Consider the following 24,163-nt stretch of genomic DNA (forward strand, 5'->3'; position numbering starts at 1 on the left):
GAATCGCGAAAAATCAAATTTCAATTAAACGTCCCAGATGACTATAAAAATTGTGCTGAGCATAAATATGTCCCCTGTTCCGGTTTCTGAAGCTTCTAGGGCCTTCAATTTGCAGTATAAAGTTAACCACTCAAACGTGCATTAACGAATCAGACAAAGTAGATTTCCAATTAATTTTCCCAAATAGTTCTAAAAATTCCCATTAACATACCCAAATACTCAATTTTGATTTTTGAACCCATAAAGGTCGGTAATTTCCATTTTAAGTCCGTAACTCAACTGATAATGCTTCAATTCTAATAGATATAATTAAATTAAACCACATCATTTCATAGGGAAATAAAGATGATTTCTTATACGCATTTTGGGGTCATTACAATGCATGATTTCTAACTAGTTCTTTGTTTTGGCTCGGAGTACACTGTGAGTGTTTACGCTTTAGCATATTGCATGTGTATTAATGTTGCCGTGTTAGCATGCTTGCCGTGAGGCTAATTGCTTATTTGTTATAACTGCCTGAATGCCTATGGGTGAAGGTTGGATTACTTGAATTGGAACAATTCATCGAAATCCCTGATTTAGCCTACTTGCGAGTAGCAAACTTCAAATTATTTTCACAAATAAACATGCAATGTTTTGTTCCAAATTAGGCGATCTAGTCTATACTTGTTTGCTGTGCGCATCACGTAGTAAGATTAGCTAATTAACCAGAATAAAAGCACATGTGTTTTCAAAAACAAAATATCATGCTTAGTACATGCCGATCTTTAGATCGGGCTAGCGGGGGTGCTCATTGCATGATCTTCCCCTCTCGTACCCAAGTTCCCGAGCCGAGGCAACTTTGGTGATAACAGACACGTGGCCTTCGGCATGAGTCATGGTTTCCTAAATTTTCCAAAAATAAAATATTTAGGTGGCAACTCTGTATCTGGCAAAGCAGTCCATGTTTGGCACTTCTTTATTAAAATTAGTTTTCCAAAACGATTTGCCGAATTTGGACTCTTTGGTGATTTATCAATCTTGCATTGCACTTTGCAAGATTAGATTCAGAACCGTGTAGTGGCTCAGAACAAAACGAGATTCGTCTATACCCCGGGAGCGCATTTACACCCCCTTAGCAGCTCAGCCTCAGTGAAAATGGCCATCGAGCGCACGGCTGCATCTTCCACTACTCCCAAAAGGTGATCTGCAACTGTCCTGGCTGGGCCTCCTTCTCCTTCCAGTCGCCCAGACACTATTGGAGCATGGTAGATGATAGTCTTCAACCTAACCCCCTTTCCTTCTCCTTGGGGCTCAGGACCCCCCTTGGGCTGCCACTCCACCCCCTCCTCAGGGCCAGCTGACCCACTTTCCACTCGCATCTTGGGGCCCATGGCACTCATGTGTTTTTTTCCACTTGGGCCCCTTGACCTTCGTCCCCTTGTGCCTCTGGGACAACCACCCCTTCTGGAGTAGCCCCCACCCCCCTCTCCTCTGCCTTCTCCGCCATGGGGGTGTCCTCTCTACCAACCCTCATCTTCTTCAAAGCAGGCACATCTTTGGCCCCCTCGGTGGCTACCCTTTTCTTCTTCAACTTCCTTAGCCCTGCCTCCACCTCTCGCCTGCCCCTCTCCTTCAGTGGGTCTACGGGTTGTGGCAAGGTGGCAAACTCAGCCAGGTTCTTGTCCCCCAAAGGTTTAGGACGAGGTTGAATCCTCTCATTCGGCACCAACTTCGGAGCAGGCCCCAGTTGTGTCTCTTTATATTTGTTTGCTCGAGCGAACAATCTCATTTCCTCCTCCTCCTCCGCTTTCTATTGCCTCTCCAACTCCTCCCTTGCCGGATCCTCCCCAAACGGTTGCGGCCCTAAGTTCAGGGCAAACAACGTTGACGGAAGGACCAGCTCATCCCACCTTACTCCCTTTTCCTCCCTCCATTCCCTCACCTTCTTAACTTGGTCTTCGGCCGCCCCGTCCAACTTGGGCTCGGCCAATTTGGTGGGGACCTTCCACGTTGTGCGAACTCCTGCCCCACCTTTCGCTGTCATAAAGAACCACCCCGGCCTCCACCCCTTCACCGAAGATGGAAGACCCGCCACCAGTCCTCGCCCCACCATCGCTTGCAGAGTGACCCAAGTCTCCTGCTGACCGGAGGCCTTGTAGCAGGAGAAGAACTCCTCTACTGTCATTGCCGCCCCTCCGGTCGCCTGCAACTAGGCACTCGCGCAGGCCATTACTATCTTCCAGGTGTTCGGCATCAGCTGCCCTAGCGCCACCTCTAACTTGTTCAACACATCCACCACCACTTGGGGGAGAGGTAGCCTCAAACCCCCTCGCAACGCCTCCTCATACAAGCTGAACTCGCCCAGCCGCACATCCGACGCCCTTTCCTTAGATGTGGGCAAGCTTAACCCTATCTTCGAGGGAATCTGGTACTTCCTCCTTATTCCCTCCAACTCCTCCTCCGTAAGCATAGATCTGTCCGGCTTGGTGTGCCAGTGGTCCAACTCCACCTGGCTAATAGGTTTCACGGCTGCAATCATCGTCCTTGGACGAGCCCGCACCGCCTTACTGACTAGCCCTCATTCCCTATGCTCCGTACCGCTCCTTTCCTACGCTTCATACGATACTGCTCCGCCAAATCCACTGCATCGTCGTCACCTAATGGATCAACCCTTGCGATTGTTGCTTCCGCTTGGGCCATCTCTCTTGTGTGTTTGAGAATGGCTTCGGATGCGGGCACAAGAAAGTTCACAAAGTATTGTAGGGGTATATCACTGGCAACGAACGAGTTCACTTCTGGGATGTATTGGTTTTTTGCAAAGAGATAGGTAAAACGGATAATACCAAACACCCAAGGCTTGCCTATATTCCAAAGGTCACAATTAAATTTCGCCAGTTTGAAAATTTTCAAAAATCCGCCAAAACTGTCTTCTCAACACCCTATATTGACCTATCGCTTCATTTCTTGCTCAACGCCTAACCTTTCCCATTATGGGATTTTGCCACGTGTACGACCACGATCCACTGTCCTTTTCCCCTTTCCTGTCTATTCGACTTCACTTCAACATGTGCCCCGCCGCCTCTCGAGCCCTGCGCCACACCACCCACCCTTCGCGGTTGGCCCTCCTCATGGTCGGTCCCACCACTCGGTCACCTTCGCGGTTGGCCCTCCTCATGGTCGGTCCCTCCACTTGCCCACCCTTTGCGGTCGGCCCTCCCCGTGGTCGGTCCCACCACTCGGTCACCTTCGTGGTCGGCCCTCCTCATGGTCGGTCCCTCCACTCGGCCACCCTTTACGGTCGGCCCTCCCCGTGGTCGGTCCCACCACTCGGTCACCTTCGCGGTCGGCCCTCCTCCTGGTCAGTCGCTCTACTCGGCCACCCTTCGCGGTCGGCCCTCCTGGTGGTCGGTCCCACCACTCCGTCACCTTCGCGGACGGCCCTCCTCATGGTCGGTCCCTCCACTCAGTCACCCTTTATGCTTGGCCTTTCTCACGGTCGGCCCCTCAACTCGATCGCCCTTCGCGGCGCAAACAACCCTCCTTATGGTCGGCCCCTCCACTCGGTCACCCTTCATGATTGGCCCTCCTCACAGTCGGTCCCTCCACTCGACCACCCTTTGTGGTCGGCCCTCTCCGTGGTCGGTCCTACCACTCAGTCACCTTCGCGGTCTGCCCTCCTCCTGGTCGATCGTTCTACTCGACCACCCTTCGCAGTCGGCCCTCCCCATGGTTGGTCTCACCACTCGGTCACCTTCGCGGACGGCCCTCCTCATGGTCGGTCCCTCCACTTGGTCACCCTTCATGCTGGGCCCTCCTCACGGTCGGCCCCTCCACCCAGTCGCCCTTCGCGGCGCGAACAGCCCTCCTCATGGTCGGTCCCTCCACTTGGTCACCCTTCATGATTGGCCCTCCTCACTGTCGGCCCCTCCACCCGGTCACCCTTCGCGGCCACCCTTCGCAATTGGCCCCACCTCTCGGTCGGCCTTCGCCTTGACAGTCTCTCACAACCGTTGTTTCCTTCATTATTCCCTTCGTTGGCCTAAAACTACACTCGGGAATGGGGGACTACTGACACGGGTAAGCCCACAAAGGATACAACCCACCGTTTAGGGCCCAATACATAACTCAAATATTAAAGCCCAACGTTGCTGGAACTCAACATGGCATCAAGAACCAATGACATCTGAACACGAGGCAAGAGAAGGACAAGCCACATAAGCAGACAAAGATCCTGCAAAGTTATTGCACTGCACATTAGCCATTAATGAAGGCCCTTATAGCATTTATTGCGATAAGTCCTCCCCGTCGAGACAGAACGACCTCTCCATGAACAAGGCAAGCTAGAGCATAGACTTTCGGCCATGGCGACAGATCGGAATGGACAACGAAATGATTACCAGAGGATATAAGCAGACGTCGAAGACAAGAAGAAGGTTAAGCTTTCTATCTCTAATCTATCTCTACATTCCACCTCTTTTTCTAACTTGCTTGTCGGAGGGTTCGCTAAGGGACTCCCCGTTCCCTGTTGAACTCTTGTGCAGGTCTTCTGGTGGGCTTGGTCATTCGGACACAGGTTTGAGGAGCGTGGATCAGTCTGACCCGTTCCATCTGGAACGAATTGCATCATCAATAAGGTTAAAGTTGAAATTTTGATAAATTTCTTACAAATTTAGATTTAAATGTGTTTTTGAATGGTTTTATATTTAAAAATATTAAAATGGGTTTATGATGGGTTTTGTTTCTAAAGCTAATTTTCATGTAATGCCTAAGAAAATGCTAGAAACTCAAAACAAGGGAATGATGAACTAGCAAGGATATTGAAGAAGGAAATGCTAGAAACTCAAATGCCTAGAAATAGGATTAGCTGATTTTATCCCTCAGCATTGTGAGGTACCTTTGTTTGGGGTTAGATTGCTGCAATCTTAAATGTATGATTTTGTTTTATGTAACATGAATTGGTGTACATTCTGAAAGTTTTGTTTTTATTGGCTTTGTACATAGTAGAAATTTGAGCCCTTGCCTAATCATTCCTTTTGCAGAGAGGTGGGCAACACATCTTTCTTGACATACAGCTTGCAATATGGTGAAAATTATTTTGGGAGCAGGCGCAACTACCTTAAGTTGGATTTTTCTCCTAGGTAAGTAAATACAAAACCTGCTGAAATATGCAAAATTCAACTTTAGGGCTTTCCTTTCTGAAATGAAAGTTTGTAAGCAATTTGTTTTTTGTTTCCTATAAGTAATTCATCCCATTTGCATAATAACATGTATAGTTTAACTAGGAATTCTTAACACTTGATCAAAATTGGTTTACATTTTAGTAAATTGATTGAATTTGTTTAATCCTTTTAGAGCAGATTTAACAGTTGATTGCTTGTTTTGAAATCCTCATTGTGAACCAAGTCAACCTTCCACTCAAAAGTAAAGAATGCTTTGTCATTCCATGTCTTTGATTTCATTGCCTACTCATTCCTCTTATACAAGCTGAGAATGTAACTTTCTTTCTATGTATATACAGATAGATTTTTTTGTGGGTTCTATTCATGGAAGACATAACTACCTTAGATTGAAGTTTTGAATAGGTACTTCAAATTTAGCCTACTTTTGCAACTTCACTAGTTGGTTTGTACTGCATTCCTATGAACATCACTATGGGTTCATTTGGGAAGTGGGTTTGCTTTTTGACTTTTTTGGCTATTTTAGCCTGGCTAAAAAGTCTGGTTTGGGAAGAGCTTTAGGTTTTTTTGGCTTTTTTAGCATTTTTGTGAGAGAGAATATAATGATTATGGATTGGAAGTGATGTTTTATCTTATTGGGCTAAAAAGCCTATTTTGTATTTTGTGGCTAAAATAGCCAAAAAAACCCTAACTTTTGCTTCCCAAACGAAGCCTATATGTTATTGTTCTACTCAGCCATGGAACTTTCTATATCAATTTGTTCAACAGTCCCTGAGGAAATGTTAATACCATTATCCTAACATTTTTTTTGACATTTTGAAAACATATATATCGACTTTAGGAGCTTTTATGAGCATATTTCCAAAATTTAGAAGAGGCTTCGAGATCTCAGAAATAAGATAATATTGTTATAGTTTTTTTCATCCTCTTTGTTATATAGTTCGATTGATTGATGTTTGTTTTTAATTTGTATTAATTTGGTTCTTATTTCTGGTGTATATTGTAGTATTTTTTGGTGTATATTGTAGAACTCCAGAAACAAATTGATGAGGCTGCTGCCAAAGTTAATGCTGTACTAGCGAGAGCTGAAGAACAAGGGCAAATGATTGAATCACTCCACACCTCTGTAAGCATTCCTTAAGGTTTAAACTTGTACACAAGCACTGCATGGGCTTATATCGTTTCTAATGTCATGTGATATATTTTTCTTTTTATATTTAAACAATAGTTGGCTTTTATTTTGGTTTTATGACTTTAAAATATCTGGCCACGCACTAAAGATTTTTATTTAAGATTTGTTGATTCTATGCATATGTCATATCTATCTGGTAATCCAAACATTTTATACTAGTAATAGTCAAAGTGGTTCTTCTTTTTCTGTTGATACAGGAGATAAAGAGTCAATGTGAGGAGAAAATGTTCGACTTTATTTTTTCTAAGACTAGAAAAGTCTCTACAAATAGTAAGTTTATTCATATGCTTCTAGCGATTTTTGAATTAATTTATGTTTTTATTTTTCAGATCATAAATTTCTTGGAGAGATGCAAAATATGGTCAAAGAATTCAAGAACCTAGTTTTTTTAAAGTTTTTCATTTTTTAATGTATGTAATCCCAGTTAAAAACTTTTTATTAATTCATTTGTATATACTTTTAAACATTTAACTTTCATTTATGAAATATATGACGTTATTCTATTCAATATGGGGTTGTGATTCAAAATATAATATATAGTGTGTATTACATTATTCAAATGCATGTACAAAAATAATACTGATTATTTTTCAAATATGTTGAACTCTTTTTTTATCACACGCATTAACTGTGACGAGAAATGTATATAACATGTGATCTTATCTTATTATTAATCATAGGTTTTATTAAATATTAATCACACGTAAAATCTGTGATATAAATGTTTATTATCACATGTTTTATTAGTTATTAATCACATTTAAAATATGTGATCTAAATGTTATTAATTACATGTTTCATTAGATATTAATCACACTTAAAATCTGTGATCTAAATATTTTTTATTAGTTATTAATTACATTTAAAAGATGTGATCTAAATGTTATTAATCACACTTAAAAGATGTGATCTAAATATTTATTATCACATTCAAAACATGTAATGGAATCATCTTTTAATAACATTTTGAGAGATTAAAAATGATTCTTTTTAATCACACTCTCAAAAATTATAATTTGATAAAATTTAAAAGGTGTGATTAAATAATATATATCATAAAAAAAATGTGATAAATTTATAATTTTGTAGTAATGAGAGGAGGGAATGGAGAGCTAGGGGGACAAATTGCCTAAAATTTAGAGTGTCAAAGTACTCAGTCTTTCCGTCAAAATTTTCTTCAAGCCATGCTTGTGTGTTGGCTGGACATCTTTTGTATCGGAGAATATATATATATATATTAGGGTATGCCTGTGCTTGAAGGCACGGTGACCATTAATTGAATATAAAATTATTGGGTTAAAATGTAATTTATTTAATTTGTTGGGAAAAAAAATTTGAGGTGAAAATATAAATAGATTATCCGTATGGTTTTGAATTTTCAAATGAATTTTATAATTAGATTTTTGAAAAGAGTTTGGAGTATTGTAGTATGATGACACAAATATTTACTATTGTAGTATTTTTGTTTATGTAACCCACTTGCAATTTGTAATAGAAAATAAGCATTTTATTATCCTAGCCAATAACAGTACCCAAATAAATTTCTATATCCACATTTTCTTAGATAGTGAGTTTTGGTTGAAGTAAAGAAGAGAGATCTCAAAGTTATAGTTTTGCATCAATTTTAATGTAATGGTTAAAATCTACCAATTTTTACGGTTTGGTGGTCAGTTTATTGTGCAGAAAATTAAATAAATGAAAAATAAATAAATTGTATGCTGCTTGGTGAATAAATCAATTTGAACATAAATTTTCCAAATTTATAGGTAAACGAAATAGTGAAAAGTAAACAAATAATTGCTACGTAAAATTCAAGCACAATAAAAGCATAAGATTTTAAACAAACAACAAAATGTAAATCCCACAACACAGAAACATCTATATAAAAATCAGACGAAATACGCCAGCCAATGCTATGCAATAGAAAAAAATAAACAACAAATTAAGCACACCAGCCAATGCTCTGCAATACAAAAAAAAAAAATGCCAAATAACAAATTAAGCACACCAGCCAGTGCTCTGCAATACAAAAAAAAATGCCAAATAACAAATTATGCACACCAGCCAATGTTCTGTAATACAAAGAAAATGCAACACCCTTCCTGATAAAAAGATAACCAAATAAAAATATGATTAGTTTTGTTTAACCTAATTCAAGAGCATATTAGGAAGAAAAAACAAAAAACAAAAAAATATATATCACCTAGTGTGTTACATTTACAAAAACAAACTCATAGCATAAATCAATAATTCAAATGAAAATGATCTAACATACATTTAAACTTAGTTATAAATTTCACATAGATAAAAGGCTTTACAAAACTATTGTAAGTAATAAATTTCACATCGATCGGAAACTTTACAAAATATGGATCGTAGCTAGCATATGTATGCTTTTCACAAAAATAAATATGAGATTCAAACTTGTTCTTTCTTAGAAATCCTAGGAGCGCCTCATCACTTTCCAAAAAGTCCTCGTATCAACTTGTATGTATCCCCAGTGAGGAGCATGCACGACAATCTATTAATTTATGAAAATAAAAAAAAGTTAGTATATTAGCAAAAGAAAATTTATATATATATCAAAACACTTTCAAATTGAAATTACCTTGTTACATCCCCCATCGAAGCAATCTAGTTGTATTTATATTTTTGAGCTCCATATATTTTTTAACCCAATCCTACAAAAGTCGACACATATAGTAAAATATTTTAAAAATAACAATTTGTAATCAATAGAAACAAAGTTATCAAAAAATAAATTGTACCTTTTGACAAAAGTGGTTTGATCCATAAGTAACACTATAACAAAATTTCAGGATAAACAATGTTTGTAGTAGAATCTGGCTCATCATTGGGAAGGAGGACACTTATACGATCAAAGGATGTGCATCTAGATAGGGCCACATACAATTGCCCATGACTAAACACTGGTGTGCGCAAATCAACTCCAACAAATTTCACAGATTGCCCTTGAGATTTATTAATGGTCAGGGCATATGCCAATCGAACTGGAAATTGAAGTCTTGTCATTCGAAAAGGCATTTCTGAAGAAGACGGTGTCAAGGATATCCTTGGTATGAATACCAAATTGCCACATTTTTCTCCAGTTAAAATTTGAGCTTCAATTATGCGAGTATTGCATCTAGAAACCATCAATCTTGTGCCATTGCACAGTCTATCTTTTGGTGCAATATTTCTTAACAACATTATAGGACAACCCACTTTCAACTCTACCTTAAAAGCTGGTAGCCCAGGAGGATCTAATGAATTTAAATATTCATTAGGATATCTATTTATTATAGTACGATCAATTTCATCATCTTCAGACATCTTGTCTGCTGCCAAATAAGTATGTGTGTTGCCGGGAAAAATATTCAATGTTGCAGTATTGATAGCACTGACATCATCATTCCGTGCAGAAAGAATTGTACATTCAGTTAAAAATGTTGCAATCGATGTCATTGCCACATCTAGTTGCGGATAAACTACTGAGATTATGTCTTTTAGATCTTGGCTTTTGTGTATTGTTGATGGAAGTTTAACAATTTCCTGAGGATTGGTCCCAATCTATTTATAAAAATAAATAAATAAAATAGTAAGTAAAATCAATTAAAGTACATAAACGTAAATATATTTCGTCAATCTAAAAGAACCATATAATAGAGAAAAAGTTTGAAGAAATATTACCTCCATCAAGAATTTTGCAAAATTAGCATTTTCAAGATTTGCATGATTCAAGTGCATGTTCAAATTTAAAGACAGAACATGTATATCCTTCCATAGAAAAGAGTGTCTTAATGATGCATTCACAATTTGCTCACGGACTCCTTTGGTTATAACTGGTAAGATTTGTCGAAAATCTCCACCAAGAACAACAGTGATACCGCAAAATGGCTTTTCACTATCACAAGTGTCCCGAAGTGTGCGATCAACTGCCTCAACACAATGTCTATGCTGCATAGGAACTTCATCCCAGATTATAAGTTTTGTTTCTCTAAACAATTCTGCCTGTAATGATTGCTTGCTAAATCCACAAATTGAATTTTCCAATACATCCAACGGAATGGAAAAAGTTGAATGAGCAGTACGACCTCCTACCAATAACAATGATGCAATTCCAGATGAAGCCACAGTAATAACAATATGGCCAAGGCTGCGACACTTTAATGCAATCGCATTGTACAAAAATGTTTTCCCTGTTCCGGCACCTCCGTTCAAAAAGAAAATAGTTCCTTTATTTTCAAAGACTGAGGAAGTGATTGCATCATAAGCTGTTCGTTGATCATTGTTGAGGCGATCAATAATAATTTCTGCATCTGTCTGTTGTGCCTCATTATGCAGTTGTTGATGTTCGAATATCAACCTGTTACCAACGACTGCACTCCAATTTGTAGAAGGTTGTGGCATTGGCGGGAAGTCAATTAAACTTTTTCCTGATTCTTGGAGCATTTGATTCAAAAGATATAGACCATAGTCTTCAATTTGAGCCTCAGTTGGTTCAGAAATGGCAAACAATGTTCGAATCTTATGTGCAAGATCATCACATATATGCATTGAAAATTGATTCCATAATGCATATGGTTGCAGTGGAGAGCACTGAGTAAGAATAATAGTAAACAATCTCCTTAATTGATAACCAGTTTTCATAACTGCAGCCTCTTTAAGGCATTGTATCCATTCTTCATCATCTTCTAAAAGTCCTCTTGCAACACATGCTGATTTAAATGTATCATGCAAAACATTGTTGACCGTGCGTAAATATTGAAACGATTTTGGTCCTTTGACAACAGTTAATAGCAAACGCAAATAAAATCTCTCCCCACAATTAGGGCTAGCAAAGTACATTCTACCGATTGCATAGCCCTGCTGCCTTGGTTTCCATCTCTTTTCTGAATTAAGCCAAACAAAATGTTGGGGAAATTCTTGGTAAGTGAATGGACATTCATCTTCCATAGAAGCGCAACATGCAAAAAAACTAGTAAGAGTTGACATTTGTTGGCCAGCTCTAGAAACAATTGCTTCTAATGATTCATCAGGATTAAAAAGAACGCGGTGCATTCCAGGTAAATGAAGTGCTAAGCATACAACTGTTGGTATCTCTACATGCAATGGATAACCAAATATTCGCCAAGCAACTTCTGGAGGTCCAATATACCTCGCATCGAGATATTGTTGGATCCCATTTATCAATCCCAACACCATCGTTGTACGATCATAACCCTTATAAATGTACTTGTGTATATACTTGACGCATCTCATTCCGGCACAAACTTCCACATTTATGTGACAGTTGAAACGTTTAGAAAGATATGCATTGTATGGTACGATGTCTCTGTTATCAACTTCTTTCCCCCTCATAATATGAGCTTGACCATTATTGCGACGACGACAGATAGGATATCCATCTTGATCCATAGTAGTTGTTTCTGCGAATGCTCGAGGGTATCTCTGAGTGCATTTACCATTTTCCATACATGGTGCTTGTGGATTTCGAGCACGACATGGTCCATGTACCATACAACACTTGATAGTTTCAAAAAGCATAGGTTCATCTTTTGGATCTGGAAATTCTGCACAAACCAATTTGTTTACTTGAGCACATGTTCAAATTTTGTCTGGACCATTAAGAAATAGAAGTGCATGCATATGAGGAAGGCCTCGGCTTTGGAATTCAATTGTAAAAACATGCGCAACTTTATTACCAAACACTCGGTTTGTTTCTATCTCCTTCATCAAACACTTTCTCTTTAACTCAAAAACACGGGCAATTAAATCAGGACGATCAATAGGCTTTTGGTGCGGTAATAATGCCAAAGTAATTTCTGGCCAATTAGGATTTGCAGTCATGGTGAGAAAAATGTCTGGATGTTGGTTGTATCGTGTGATAGCCATTGAGTCTTGAAAGATTTCAAACATGTGTCTAGGACCTCCAGCAAATGAAGATGACAAAACAAACCTTTGACCAATTTGATTGGGTTGAAGGTCATTTGGATCAATATCTGTCAAATCTTCGTAAAGTTCAGCACGGATCTTCCCTTGATTAAGCTTGTAGTAAGTCAACCTATTTTGTTCAGTTGCGGCCCAAGCATCAACCAAAAACTCTTGGAACAGTTTTCCAGCTCTCAAAATTGTTGAATACTCTGTGGGTCGTTCAAACAAACGATAACTATAAAAATCCATTTGAGTAAGCCGATCAGTTGAAGGCCGATCACGTTCAACATCCCACAGTTTCATCCGAGGTTCCCATCCAAGCTCACCATGTGGAAATAATAAAACATAATGTAATGGAAAATATGCTGGGTGACATTCATTGATTTGCATTAGCTCATTATTTCCATGTAGATGTAAGATAACATCTCTCATTCCACTAACCTTGGTTCCATCACCTGGTATTACAACTACAATCTCATCTGTAGTTGGTAGGTTATACCGTCGTCGATCTGTCGATGAACTGTAGTGGAGATGAGCAGGCAAATTTCGTCTTGTCAAGGCTAATTGATTCAAAATTGCATGAGCCTAGCAAAATTTAGCAACGAATGCATTAACCTGTAATAAACTATCTTGAATAGTTTTTAGAACATCTCTTCTTAATTGAGGATTTCTACGATTGCGAACTTCTAAAGCTGAATCAGGGTCATAAATGTACAATTGCGCATAAGCTGCATCTTGCCCTGATTGTGGTAGTAGTGATCCTGTTCAATGTCGCAATTCCCCATGGATAGTGAATGATGTAGGGCCTCTTCCAGTAAGTACTCTTGGATCTAATGTAGCACCAAGACTTGTAAAAGCATTGGTTGCATTGTATACTCGAGTATAACGTCGAAACGATTTTGATTTATCATCATTCCCATCATATAGCGATCCCGGGTTTACCCTTGTTGTATAGTGATCCGGACATGTGTCCGTGGATGTTGGTAGTTGTTTATTATCTTGTTTACATCCTTTCTTACTTGGTATTTGAGTTATAGGATGTGTTGAGCGGGTTTGTTACAGGTTGGTTGAGTTTAGAAACCAAAACTAGTTGCCCAGATTTTTGGCCTGTACGCTCGAGCGGAGGTGTTGGCGCTCGAGCGTAGATTACACCCATTCAGTATTTTGTTGTGCAGTGTTGTACGCTCGAGCGTAGGGTTGGGAGCTCGAGCGGAGGCCTGGTTCTGCAAAAGTGCTGGGCGAGTGCATTCTGCGCTCGAGCGGGAGGTTGGCCGCTCGAGCGGAAGTCTGTGAGTGGCCGCTCGAGCGGGGTGTTTTACGCTCGAGCGGAGACCTAGGTTAAAGTCCCGAAATTGTGACTTTCCAAATCACTTTTTCACTTTCTCTTCTCTCTCTTACTTTTCCAAAATCACCATTGTTGAGCCTCTCACTCTAGACTCTACCTTCTCTCTAGGTTTTGATCTAGTAGGAGTGATTTACTCATCTTTGGCCTTTACAAAAAAGTTGTTGATCGTCGAGGGCTTCATTTTAATCTGAAAATCTCGGGTTTTGGAGCACGTTGGGTTTTGTCGTCTTCTCCTTTGGGACTCCGAATTTGAGGTAGGGATAACCTACTCCTCTCTATGGGTTTTGTCTTTAAATTTTGGTATTTTGAGATGTTGGGCTTGGTTTGGTAATTCTGTGAAAGTTTGGGGCTTTTGTGTAATTTTACAAAAGTTGGGGTTTTATTCATAATAAACCTAGATGCATGTTTGGCATAGAAAAATGGAATGATTGTTGAATCATTGATCAAAATGGGACCTAAGGGTTGAAATGGTAATTATGGAAAATGGCCTAATTACATTGTTTAATTAATTGGGATAATTAATTGGTGAGAAATGAGGAAATGAAATGTTGATTGAATATCCATTTGTGCATTTATTTTCTGTTTTAGAAATAACTGCTTTGGGCTATCGGTGGAGGATAGTCGAGATTGTTGTAGACAATGCATGATGATTAGGTAAACGGAAACTAATCAATGGAATGTGTCATGGAACTTGACGGTTGATAGAATACATTAATTGTGTGTATTGTGTGATTGTATATAGAACCAATGTGTTTATATACGTTATGTGTAGAGGAGGAGATAGGGGATGTACTCCGCGGTTTAGGGGAAGATAGGGGATGTACCTCTAAACCGGATAGGTATTGGGAGGAGATAGGGGATGAACTCCGTAGACAGAGCTCATATGCTTGTCTAGAGAAGTGAAGATAGAGCTCATATGCTTATCTTTGTGAAGTGTGGATACAGTTTGTATGCTTATCTGTGGATATTGTTGATATACATATCTGTTGTAGAGTGTGGATACAGCTTGTATGCTTATCTGTGGATATTGTTGATATACATATCTGTTGAGAATGTGGATATAGCTTTTATGCTTATCTGAATGTGAGATATAGTTTTTATACATATCTGTGGAAATGATGATAGAGCTAGCATGCTTATCTGTTGAAAAAGGGAAAATGAAAAGTAATTGGGACTTGTAAGTCGTTGACATAAATATGTAATTTATGTGATTGTATCAGTGTTGACCAACTATCAATTGCTAATGTTTTAGTCATTGTCCATGGTTGGTTTAGTGTATTTCTACTGGGCTGTGGCTCACCCTATATGGGAATATCATTTTCAGGTACAGGAAGCATGCCACCTCCAAGGACATAGCTTGGGAGGCTAGAGGCAGACATAGTGTAGTCGTTTTACTTTTGATGTATTACATGTAACTTCAAGCCAAGGGCTTAATGTGTAAACGAGTTAGTACTCTTTGTTGAAACCAAGTGTTAACTTGGAAAGCTGTAAGCCCGTAGGGCATTTTGTTTTGATGTTAACATGTAATACTTATGTAATGAAACTCAATGAAATAAAGGAATGTGTTTAGTTTATATGTAAATGCTTGTCTTATCTGATGGGTTTAATGTTATTATTTTGAGGGCGTTACAACTTGGTATCAGAGCGTACCGGGTTCGAATACTTTGGGTACGTGGGAAGTGATTAGGATCACAATGGGTTTGTCTCGCTTGATAGAGACTTAGATGTAGTATCATATGCTATGTGCTTAAGTGATAACATGCTTATGTGACTATGTGGGTATGGGATTTAATTTCTAGGATGTTGATTGGATCCTTGAGTTTCTGGGAGTCTTGTTGGAAAAGCACTTGATCAACGCTGTTTCTAACCGGAACTCTAGTAACGCCTCGGGACTATCATTATCCGGAAATGAAGTTCGTAAGTGCTTATGTGTTTATGTGCTTATGTGGAGTGAATTACAGTTGTCCATGTATTAGGACGTGAGTGTTTAGTTTCGGCACACTTATGAATGTGCTAACGTTCTGTGTTGCCCTTATTAGGATGTCAGGACGAGGAAGAGGTGCTAGGCGTGGTAGACCTGCGAGGCAGGAAGCACCGTTACCGGGGGAGATTCCGGCAGTACAGGAGGGAGTTGGTCAGGCCAATGTGGCTGAGCCAGTGGGTCAGCAGGCTATGGGTGCCTTGGCCAGAGAGATAGCAGGAGCTTGAGGTATTCTTAGAGCTGGGAATCAGGCAGCTAAGGCAGGGCCTTCTTTCTTGAAGAGGGAGTTCTTCCGGTCTAATCCGGACGAGTTTATCGGGGATCCTAAAGAGCCGCTTAAGGCAGATGAATGGCTCGAACAGACAACGAAGACGTTTGAGATGCTTGGCGTCGAGGACGGAGCACTGAAAGTGACCTTGGCATCCTTCCAACTGAAGGGGGATGCGGGTCAATGGTGGAAGTACGAGAAGGCTCGTGTTGGTGGTACTTGGGAGGCATTTGTGAATGCTTTTCAGGAGAGGTTTTTGTCTGCAGTAGCTAGAGAGAAGCTGAGGGATCAGTTTAGCCGGCTTAATCAGCAGGGCTTGTCAGTGGCCGAGTTTGAGGCTACTTTTACCAGTCTGTCCAGGTTTGCACCGGAACTGGTGGCGTCTGAGGAACGCCGTTGCTATGAGTTTGAGCGGAAGTTGAGGCGGGGCCTCAAGTTGAGAGTTGGTGGGTCTTATATCCGAGAGTATAGACACCTGGTAGATGCTGCAGCTCATATGGAGCTTATGATGCAGGAGGAGGATGAGGGGCAGAGAGGCTCCAAGAGGAGCCAGGATAGTCAGAGTGATGGCAGGAGACAGAAGGGTTATAACCCTCAACAGTCGCAGGGTGGTGTTGCTAGATCGACCTTCCCAGTGCCGAGTGCAGGCTCCGGGAGAGGTGGTCAGGGGGATTTCACCTGTTACAAGTGTGGCCAGCTGGGTCACAAGGTATCTGTTTGCCCGCAGAAGGGTGGGGGTCAGAAAGCTGCTTCTTCTTCAGCTAGACCGCAGAGTCAGAGTTTGGGCAGGGGGCAGCTCTTGACTTGTTATCAGTGTGGACAACCTGGGCACATGAAGAGGTTTTGCCCACAGTTGAGTGCCACTTCGGGAGCGTCTGGTTCTAGGCAGACGCAGGGTTTTCAGCCAGCTCAGTCTGTGCAGGCCTCGAGGGCCAATCCGGGAGCTTCGTCATCCCAGTCTGTGCAGCAGTCTTTTGCTCTGAGAGGTGAGCAGGTAGACCAGGGGCCTACGGGGCGCGTGTATGCTGTTACCGCGCAGGATTTAGTACCGGCTCCATCAGTAGTGAGAGGTACTTTTCTGTTTTGCAACTCAGTTGCTAATGTGTTGATAGACACGGGTGCATCTCATTCTTTTGTATCTGCTGCATTTGCATCTGTTTTGGAATTGGAGTTAGCACAGTTAGCATCTCCTATTTGTGTGGTATCACCTTTGGGTGGTGAGTTGATCCTGAAACAGGGTGTTAGAGGATGTGATATAGAGGTCGCCGACTATAGGCTTCCTTTTCCGTTTGTTGTCATGCCCATGAAGGGTTTTGATGTTATTTTGGGTATGGACTGGCTATCGTCATACCGGGCTGTTATTGATTGCTACCGCCAGAGGGTCACGTTATGTACCTTGAGCGGGGAGTGGTTCCATTTCTTGGGAGACCGGGTTGGTAGTGTTTTGCCACCGGGGTATGATTCGCGAGGGCGAAGTGAGCTTAGTGGTTTACTTGCTAGCTTTGAGAGTAGTGAGTGTAATGAGACCCAAGTTATGTTGCCGAGGGTGGTTTGTGAGTATTCGGATGTTTTTCCCGAAGATCTTGTTAGTTTGCCACCTCACCGAGAGATAGAGTTTTCTATTGATTTAGTGCCCGGCACGGCGCCGATTTCTATGGCACCTTACCGTTTTGCTCCAGCAGAGTTGGTTGAGTTGAAAGTTCAGCTCCAGGAATTGCTAGATAAGGGTTTTGTTCACCCTAGTGTTTCACCGTGGGGAGCGCCGGCCCTCTTTGTTAAAAAGAAAGATGGTGCCTTGAGATTGTGTATTGACTACCGGAAGTTGAATCGGGCTACGGTTAAGAATAAGTATCCTATGCCCCGTATAGATGATTTGTTTGACCAGTTGAAGGGTTCCCGTTGTTTCTCTAAGATAGACTTGAGATCGGGTTACCATCAGTTGAGGGTCAGGGAGGAAGATATTCCTAAGACGGCATTCCGTACGCGGTATGGCCATTATGAGTTTTTGGTGATGCCATTCGGGCTTACCAATGCACCGGCAGTCTTTATGGACTTGATGAACCGGATTTTCCGGGAGTTCTTAGACCGATTTGTGGTTGTTTTCGTGGACGACATCCTTATCTATTCGTCTTCTGAGGAGGAGCACGAGGCACACTTGAGAGTGGTGCTTGAGTTACTTAGAGTCCATAGGTTGTATGCCAAGTTTGGGAAGTGTGAGTTCTGGCTGGGGGAAGTCAAATTCTTAGGCCACGTGGTATCCGGGGAAGGGGTGTCTGTTGATACATCCAAGGTTGAGGCAGTGCAAGAGTGGGCACAGCCTAAGAGTGTGTTTGAGATCCGCAGTTTTCTGGGATTAGCTGGGTATTACCGTCGGTTTGTGAAAGATTTCTCCAGGTTAGCGTCACCGTTGACTAGGCTGACTCGGAAGGGAGTCAAGTTTGTGTGGAGTGAGACTTGTGAAAAGTCGTTCCAAGAGCTGAAAGTTAGATTGACCACCGCTCCGGTGTTGATTATTCCGGAGAGAGGGTTGGGTTATGCGGTCTATTGTGATGCTTCACGAGAGGGTTTGGGTTGTGTGTTGATGCAAGAGGGAAAAGTGGTAGCTTATGGCTCACGTCAGTTGAAAATACACGAGAAGAATTACCCCACACACGACCTAGAGTTAGCAGCTGTGATCTTTGCCTTGAAAATCTGGAGGCACTACCTTTATGGTGAGAGGTTCGAGGTATTCTCGGATCACAAGAGTTTGAAGTATCTGTTTACACAGAGAGACTTGAATCTGAGGCAGAGGAGATGGATGGAGTTCATCGAGGATTATGATTTTGAGTTGCATTATCATCCGGGAAAGGCCAATGTTGTGGCCGATGCCCTTAGTAGGAAAACCATTAGTGATGTAGCTTGTATAGCCATCCGGGAATGGGTGATGTTGGGAGCACTTGGCGAGTTTGATTTGCTACTGGGCGAATCTGTTGAGGCTGCGACCTTGTTTTCGGTTGTTGCGCAGCCTACACTTGTGACTAGAGTGTTAGAGGCACAGAGAGGTGACTTTGAGGTAGAATCCCTCCGAGAGAAGATCTCCAGTGGGAAAGTTGAGAAGGGTTTGACGGTGTATCCCGACCTGAGTGTGAGATACCGAGACCGTTTGTTTGTACCGGAGTCTTGCCGTGAGGAAGTACTCCGAGAGTTTCATCATTCACGCCTTGCGGTGCATCCGGGAGGTACTAAGATGTATCAGGATTTGGGTCGCCAGTTTTGGTGGCGGGGTATGAAGAGAGATGTGGCTGTTTTCGTATCAAAGTGCCTTACTTGCCAGCAAGTGAAGGCCGAGCATCAGAGGCCAGCGGGTTTGTTGCAACCCTTGCCTATTGCCGAATGGAAGTGGGAGCATGTCACTATGGACTTCGTTGTAGGTCTTCCGAGGACTCAACGGGGTAGTGATGCTATTTGGGTGGTTGTAGACCGGTTGACTAAGTCGGCGCACTTTATTCCTATGCGCGTGAAAGATTCGGTGGATCATCTTGCCGACCTGTATATTCGGGACGTAGTGAGATTGCACGGGGTCCCAGTGACGATCGTCTCAGATAGAGATCCTCGTTTTACTGCTAGGTTGTGGCAGAGTTTGCAGAGTGCCTTGGGCACTAAGTTGACCTTTAGTACGGCTTATCATCCTCAGACTGACGGGCAGTCCGAGCGTACTATTCAGATCCTCGAGGATATGCTTCGGGGTTGTGTCCTGGACTTCAGTGGGACGTGGGAGAGGCACTTGCCATTGGTAGAGTTTGCCTACAACAACAGTTTTCAGTCTAGCATCGGTATGGCACCGTTTGAGGCCTTGTATGGCCGACCGTGTAGGTCTCCAGTTTGTTGGGCCGAGGTGGGTGATGCACCTTTGTTGGGTCCGGAGTTGGTTAGGGAGACGACGGAGAAAGTTGAGCTTATCCGTAGGAGGCTTGTTACATCCCAGAGTCGACAAAAGAGTTATGCCGACCGTAGGAGGAGGCCTTTGGCGTTTGAGGTAGGTGATCATGTCTTTCTGAAGATATCACCTAGACGAGGCCTGATGAGATTTGGGAAGAGTGGGAAGTTATCCCCTCGGTTTATTGGTCCTTTTGAGATCCTTGAGAGGATTGGTGAGGTTGCTTATCGATTCGCCTTACCACCGCAGTTGTCCGGAGTGCATGACGTGTTTCATGTGAGTATGCTTCGGAAGTATGAGCCAGATCCATCACATGTGTTGGATTGGACTGATTTAGAGGTAGATGAGGATGCCTCGTATGAGGAGAGACCGGTACGGGTCTTGGATAGGCGGGATCAGGTCCTGCGTGGTAAGACCATTCCTTTGGTGAAAGTCTTGTGGAAACATCACGGAGTGGAGGAAGCCACTTGGGAATGTGAGTTGGAAGTCCGTGAGAAATATCCGGACTTGTTTGTTGATGTGTGATCTTGTATTTAAGTTCAACATAATGTAAAATTTAAATACATTGAGAATGTTTTGATTATTGGAAGCATGTTTTGGAACTTGCCTCATATGGTAGTTGGATGTAACACTATATATGTTGAATATATTGTTGACATTGGAAAGTTAGTGCATAATGTTGGTGCATGTTAATAATACATATGTTGTTTACATATTGTGATATGTCTCTTGTTAAAGGGATGGGATGACCGGTAATGGGTCGAATTGTTGAATGTTAAAATGTAACATTGTTTAAAATGGAGGAAAACTTGTTTTTGAAAACTTGTGTTTAATTTCGGGGACGAAATTCTTTAAGGGGGGGAGGTTATAGCGATCCCGAGTTTACCCTTGTTGTATAGTGATCCGGACATGTGTCCGTGGATGTTGGTAGTTGTTTATTATCTTGTTTACATCCTTTCTTACTTTGTATTTGAGCTATAGGATGTGTTGAGCGGGTTTGTTACAGGTTGGTTGAGTTTAGAAACCAAAACTAGTTGCCCAGATTTTTGGCCTGTACGCTCGAGCGGAGGTGTTGGCGCTCGAGCGTAGATTACACCCATTCAGTATTTTGTTGTGCAGTGTTGTACGCTCGAGCGTAGGGTTGGGAGCTCGAGCGGAGGCCTGGTTCTGCAAAAGTGCTGGGCGAGTGCATTCTGCGCTCGAGCGGGAGGTTGGCCGCTCGAGCGGAAGTCTGTGAGTGGCCGCTCGAGCGGGGTGTTTTACGCTCGAGCGGAGACCTGGGTTAAAGTCCCGAAATTGTGACTTTCCAAATCACTTTTTCACTTTCTCTTCTCTCTCTTACTTTTCCAAAATCACCATTGTTGAGCCTCTCACTCTAGACTCTACCTTCTCTCTAGGTTTTGATCTAGTAGGAGTGATTTACTCATCTTTGGCCTTTACAAAAAAGTTGTTGATCGTCGAGGGCTTCATTTTAATCTGAAAATCTCGGGTTTTGGAGCACGTTGGGTTTTGTCGTCTTCTCCTTTGGGACTCCGAATTTGAGGTAGGGATAACCTACTCCTCTCTATGGGTTTTGTCTTTAAATTTTGGTATTTTGAGATGTTGGGCTTGGTTTGGTAATTCTGTGAAAGTTTGGGGCTTTTGTGTAATTTTACAAAAGTTGGGGTTTTATTCATAATAAACCTAGATGCATGTTTGGCATAGAAAAATGGAATGATTGTTGAATCATTGATCAAAATGGGACCTAAGGGTTGAAATGGTAATTATGGAAAATGGCCTAATTACATTGTTTAATTAATTGGGATAATTAATTGGTGAGAAATGAGGAAATGAAATGTTGATTGAATATCCATTTGTGCATTTATTTTCTGTTTTAGAAATAACTGCTTTGGGCTATCGGTGGAGGATAGTCGAGATTGTTGTAGACAATGCATGATGATTAGGTAAACGGAAACTAATCAATGGAATGTGTCATGGAACTTGACGGTTGATAGAATACATTAATTGTGTGTATTGTGTGATTGTATATAGAACCAATGTGTTTATATACGTTATGTGTAGAGGAGGAGATAGGGGATGTACTCCGCGGTTTAGGGGAAGATAGGGGATGTACCTCTAAACCGGATAGGTATTGGGAGGAGATAGGGGATGAACTCCGTAGACAGAGCTCATATGCTTGTCTAGAGAAGTGAAGATAGAGCTCATATGCTTATCTTTGTGAAGTGTGGATACAGTTTGTATGCTTATCTGTGGATATTGTTGATATACATATCTGTTGTAGAGTGTGGATACAGCTTGTATGCTTATCTGTGGATATTGTTGATATACATATCTGTTGAGAATGTGGATATAGCTTTTATGCTTATCTGAATGTGAGATATAGTTTTTATACATATCTGTGGAAATGATGATAGAGCTAGCATGCTTATCTGTTGAAAAAGGGAAAATGAAAAGTAATTGGGACTTGTAAGTCGTTGACATAAATATGTAATTTATGTGATTGTATCAGTGTTGACCAACTATCAATTGCTAATGTTTTAGTCATTGTCCATGGTTGGTTTAGTGTATTTCTACTGGGCTGTGGCTCACCCTATATGGGAATATCATTTTCAGGTACAGGAAGCATGCCACCTCCAAGGACATAGCTTGGGAGGCTAGAGGCGGACATAGTGTAGTCGTTTTACTTTTGATGTATTACATGTAACTTCAAGCCAAGGGCTTAATGTGTAAACGAGTTAGTACTCTTTGTTGAAACCAAGTGTTAACTTGGAAAGCTGTAAGCCCGTAGGGCATTTTGTTTTGATGTTAACATGTAATACTTATGTAATGAAACTCAATGAAATAAAGGAATGTGTTTAGTTTATATGTAAATGCTTGTCTTATCTGATGGGTTTAATGTTATTATTTTGAGGGCGTTACACATCATATAATGCTTGAAGAAGTGAAGGGGGTGTAATAAGCAGAGGAAGCTTAACCTTCCCTTTTGAACAACATGTTCCGAATAGAGGACGGTTTGGAGATGATTTTACTAATTTTTCATCCATCCAATGTAATGCTGAACAGAAAGGACATAATACATCCATCTTGCCAAAAGAATGACGACATGAATTTATATGTGCTCGAGTACCAACCATTGGACCCATAGGCATATCCTCTAATTCCTCATTAGTACATAGATCCTCTTGAAGGGAAGGAGTTGTAAGAGCAGGCCTACAAATATTGGTTCTGTGTAAATTAAAATAGAATGGTAATAGTAGGAGTATGTATTTGAAGAATTAAACACAGTCTTTTACCAATTCCTTTGTGGAGCTAAAGATGTGCTTGGCATTGAGAACGAACATGTGGAAGGATGTGCAACCATTGTTCGTTTTTGCGCCGACTGAGTGTCCTCAGTTGCCTTTGTTCCTAGTTCCAAGCAAGCACGACTACGACGACACGGTATTAAAGAAGTTTGTCTCGGTTGAATACATTCTCTTGATTTCTCTCATTTTCGCCGTGCACGTTGAGCCAATGTAGCTTTTGATATAACATTGTTATTGTGTGCCTAAAATGTGAATATTATGTCATTGATACCTAAAATACAAATATTATCGTATACTATTTTATTTCTTTTTCTTCCTGCCTTGTGATAATTTTAAGAATATTTTTACATTTTCTTTGTCCTACTTCCTTTTCCATTTTGCTTCATTTTCCCTCTTCATGCCTTGTGATATAACAATTTATTTTTTAATTATTGTTTTCTCTTTCTTCTTGCCTCATGATGATTTTAAGAAAATTAAAAATATTTTCTATGCCTATGTTCCTCTGTTCCTTTGCTTAGATGTTATAAAGTTTTTCTTGGAGTTGATAAAGGTTACAATTATTTTTTAGGAATGTTAAAGAGAGCTAAAAATACTTTGTTTGAGTCTACAGAAAACAAAGAGCACACAAAAAAAATTGACAACACAGTTTACATTTTTAAAAATATACATGATCAATGTTCACTTAAACAATATGATTGACTTTGTTTTACTCTATAAATATTTTTTTAAAGATGTTGAATATATACCATTGGACATGCGTTTTCCTTTCCTTTGTCAAAAGAAGTTGCCTTTTCTTTTCCTTTAGACATTGCCTTGGCCTTTTCCTTTTCCTTTGCCTACAGAATACGAAAAAGAACATGTATTTATAGAATTTATTAAGATTACAAAAAAAGAATATGTTGAACTTGATATTTATACTTACCTTAGAATTGCGGATAATATTAAGATTGCACTCATCATGAATAACAACACCGATATTCCTAGTCTCATGGAGCAATGGGCTTGCATGAGTAGGCCTACAAATATTTGTTGTGTACAAAATAAAATTTATAAAATAAAATCTTAA

The 24,163-nt window shown here is 41.0% G+C and overlaps 1 protein-coding gene across 1 annotated transcript; it reads right to left on the reverse strand.

The window, feature by feature from the left end:
• Positions 1-9,153: 9,153 nt before the first annotated feature.
• Positions 9,154-23,156, reverse strand: LOC145807344 (uncharacterized). Its single transcript, XM_082905334.1, has 8 exons — positions 23,089-23,156; positions 22,923-23,005; positions 12,970-13,046; positions 12,612-12,870; positions 12,057-12,494; positions 10,992-11,924; positions 10,042-10,787; positions 9,154-9,921 (listed from the first exon to the last, which is right to left on the reverse strand). Exons 1-8 carry the CDS (start codon positions 23,154-23,156, stop codon positions 9,154-9,156), a joined length of 3,372 nt encoding a protein of 1,123 aa, XP_082761460.1.
• Between the last annotated feature and the right edge of the window lie 1,007 nt (positions 23,157-24,163).

Source organism: Camellia sinensis, chromosome 14, assembly GCF_055761805.1.
Source record: "Camellia sinensis isolate YWXY chromosome 14, ASM5576180v1, whole genome shotgun sequence".
NCBI lineage: Eukaryota > Viridiplantae > Streptophyta > Magnoliopsida > Ericales > Theaceae > Camellia > Camellia sinensis.

Bases quoted from the DNA above. Each gene is read 5' to 3' on its own strand.
- LOC145807344 (XM_082905334.1), bottom strand. From the start codon at position 23,156: ATGGTTGCACATCCTTCCACATGTTCGTTCTCAATGCCAAGCACATCT. The intron at 23,006-23,088 runs GTAAAAGACTGT...CAATATTTGTAG, and splicing joins TTAGCTCCACAAAGGAATTG to GCCTGCTCTTACAACTCCTT. The intron at 9,922-10,041 runs GTAATATTTCTT...TTTTATAAATAG, and splicing joins TTGCAAAATTCTTGATGGAG to ATTGGGACCAATCCTCAGGA.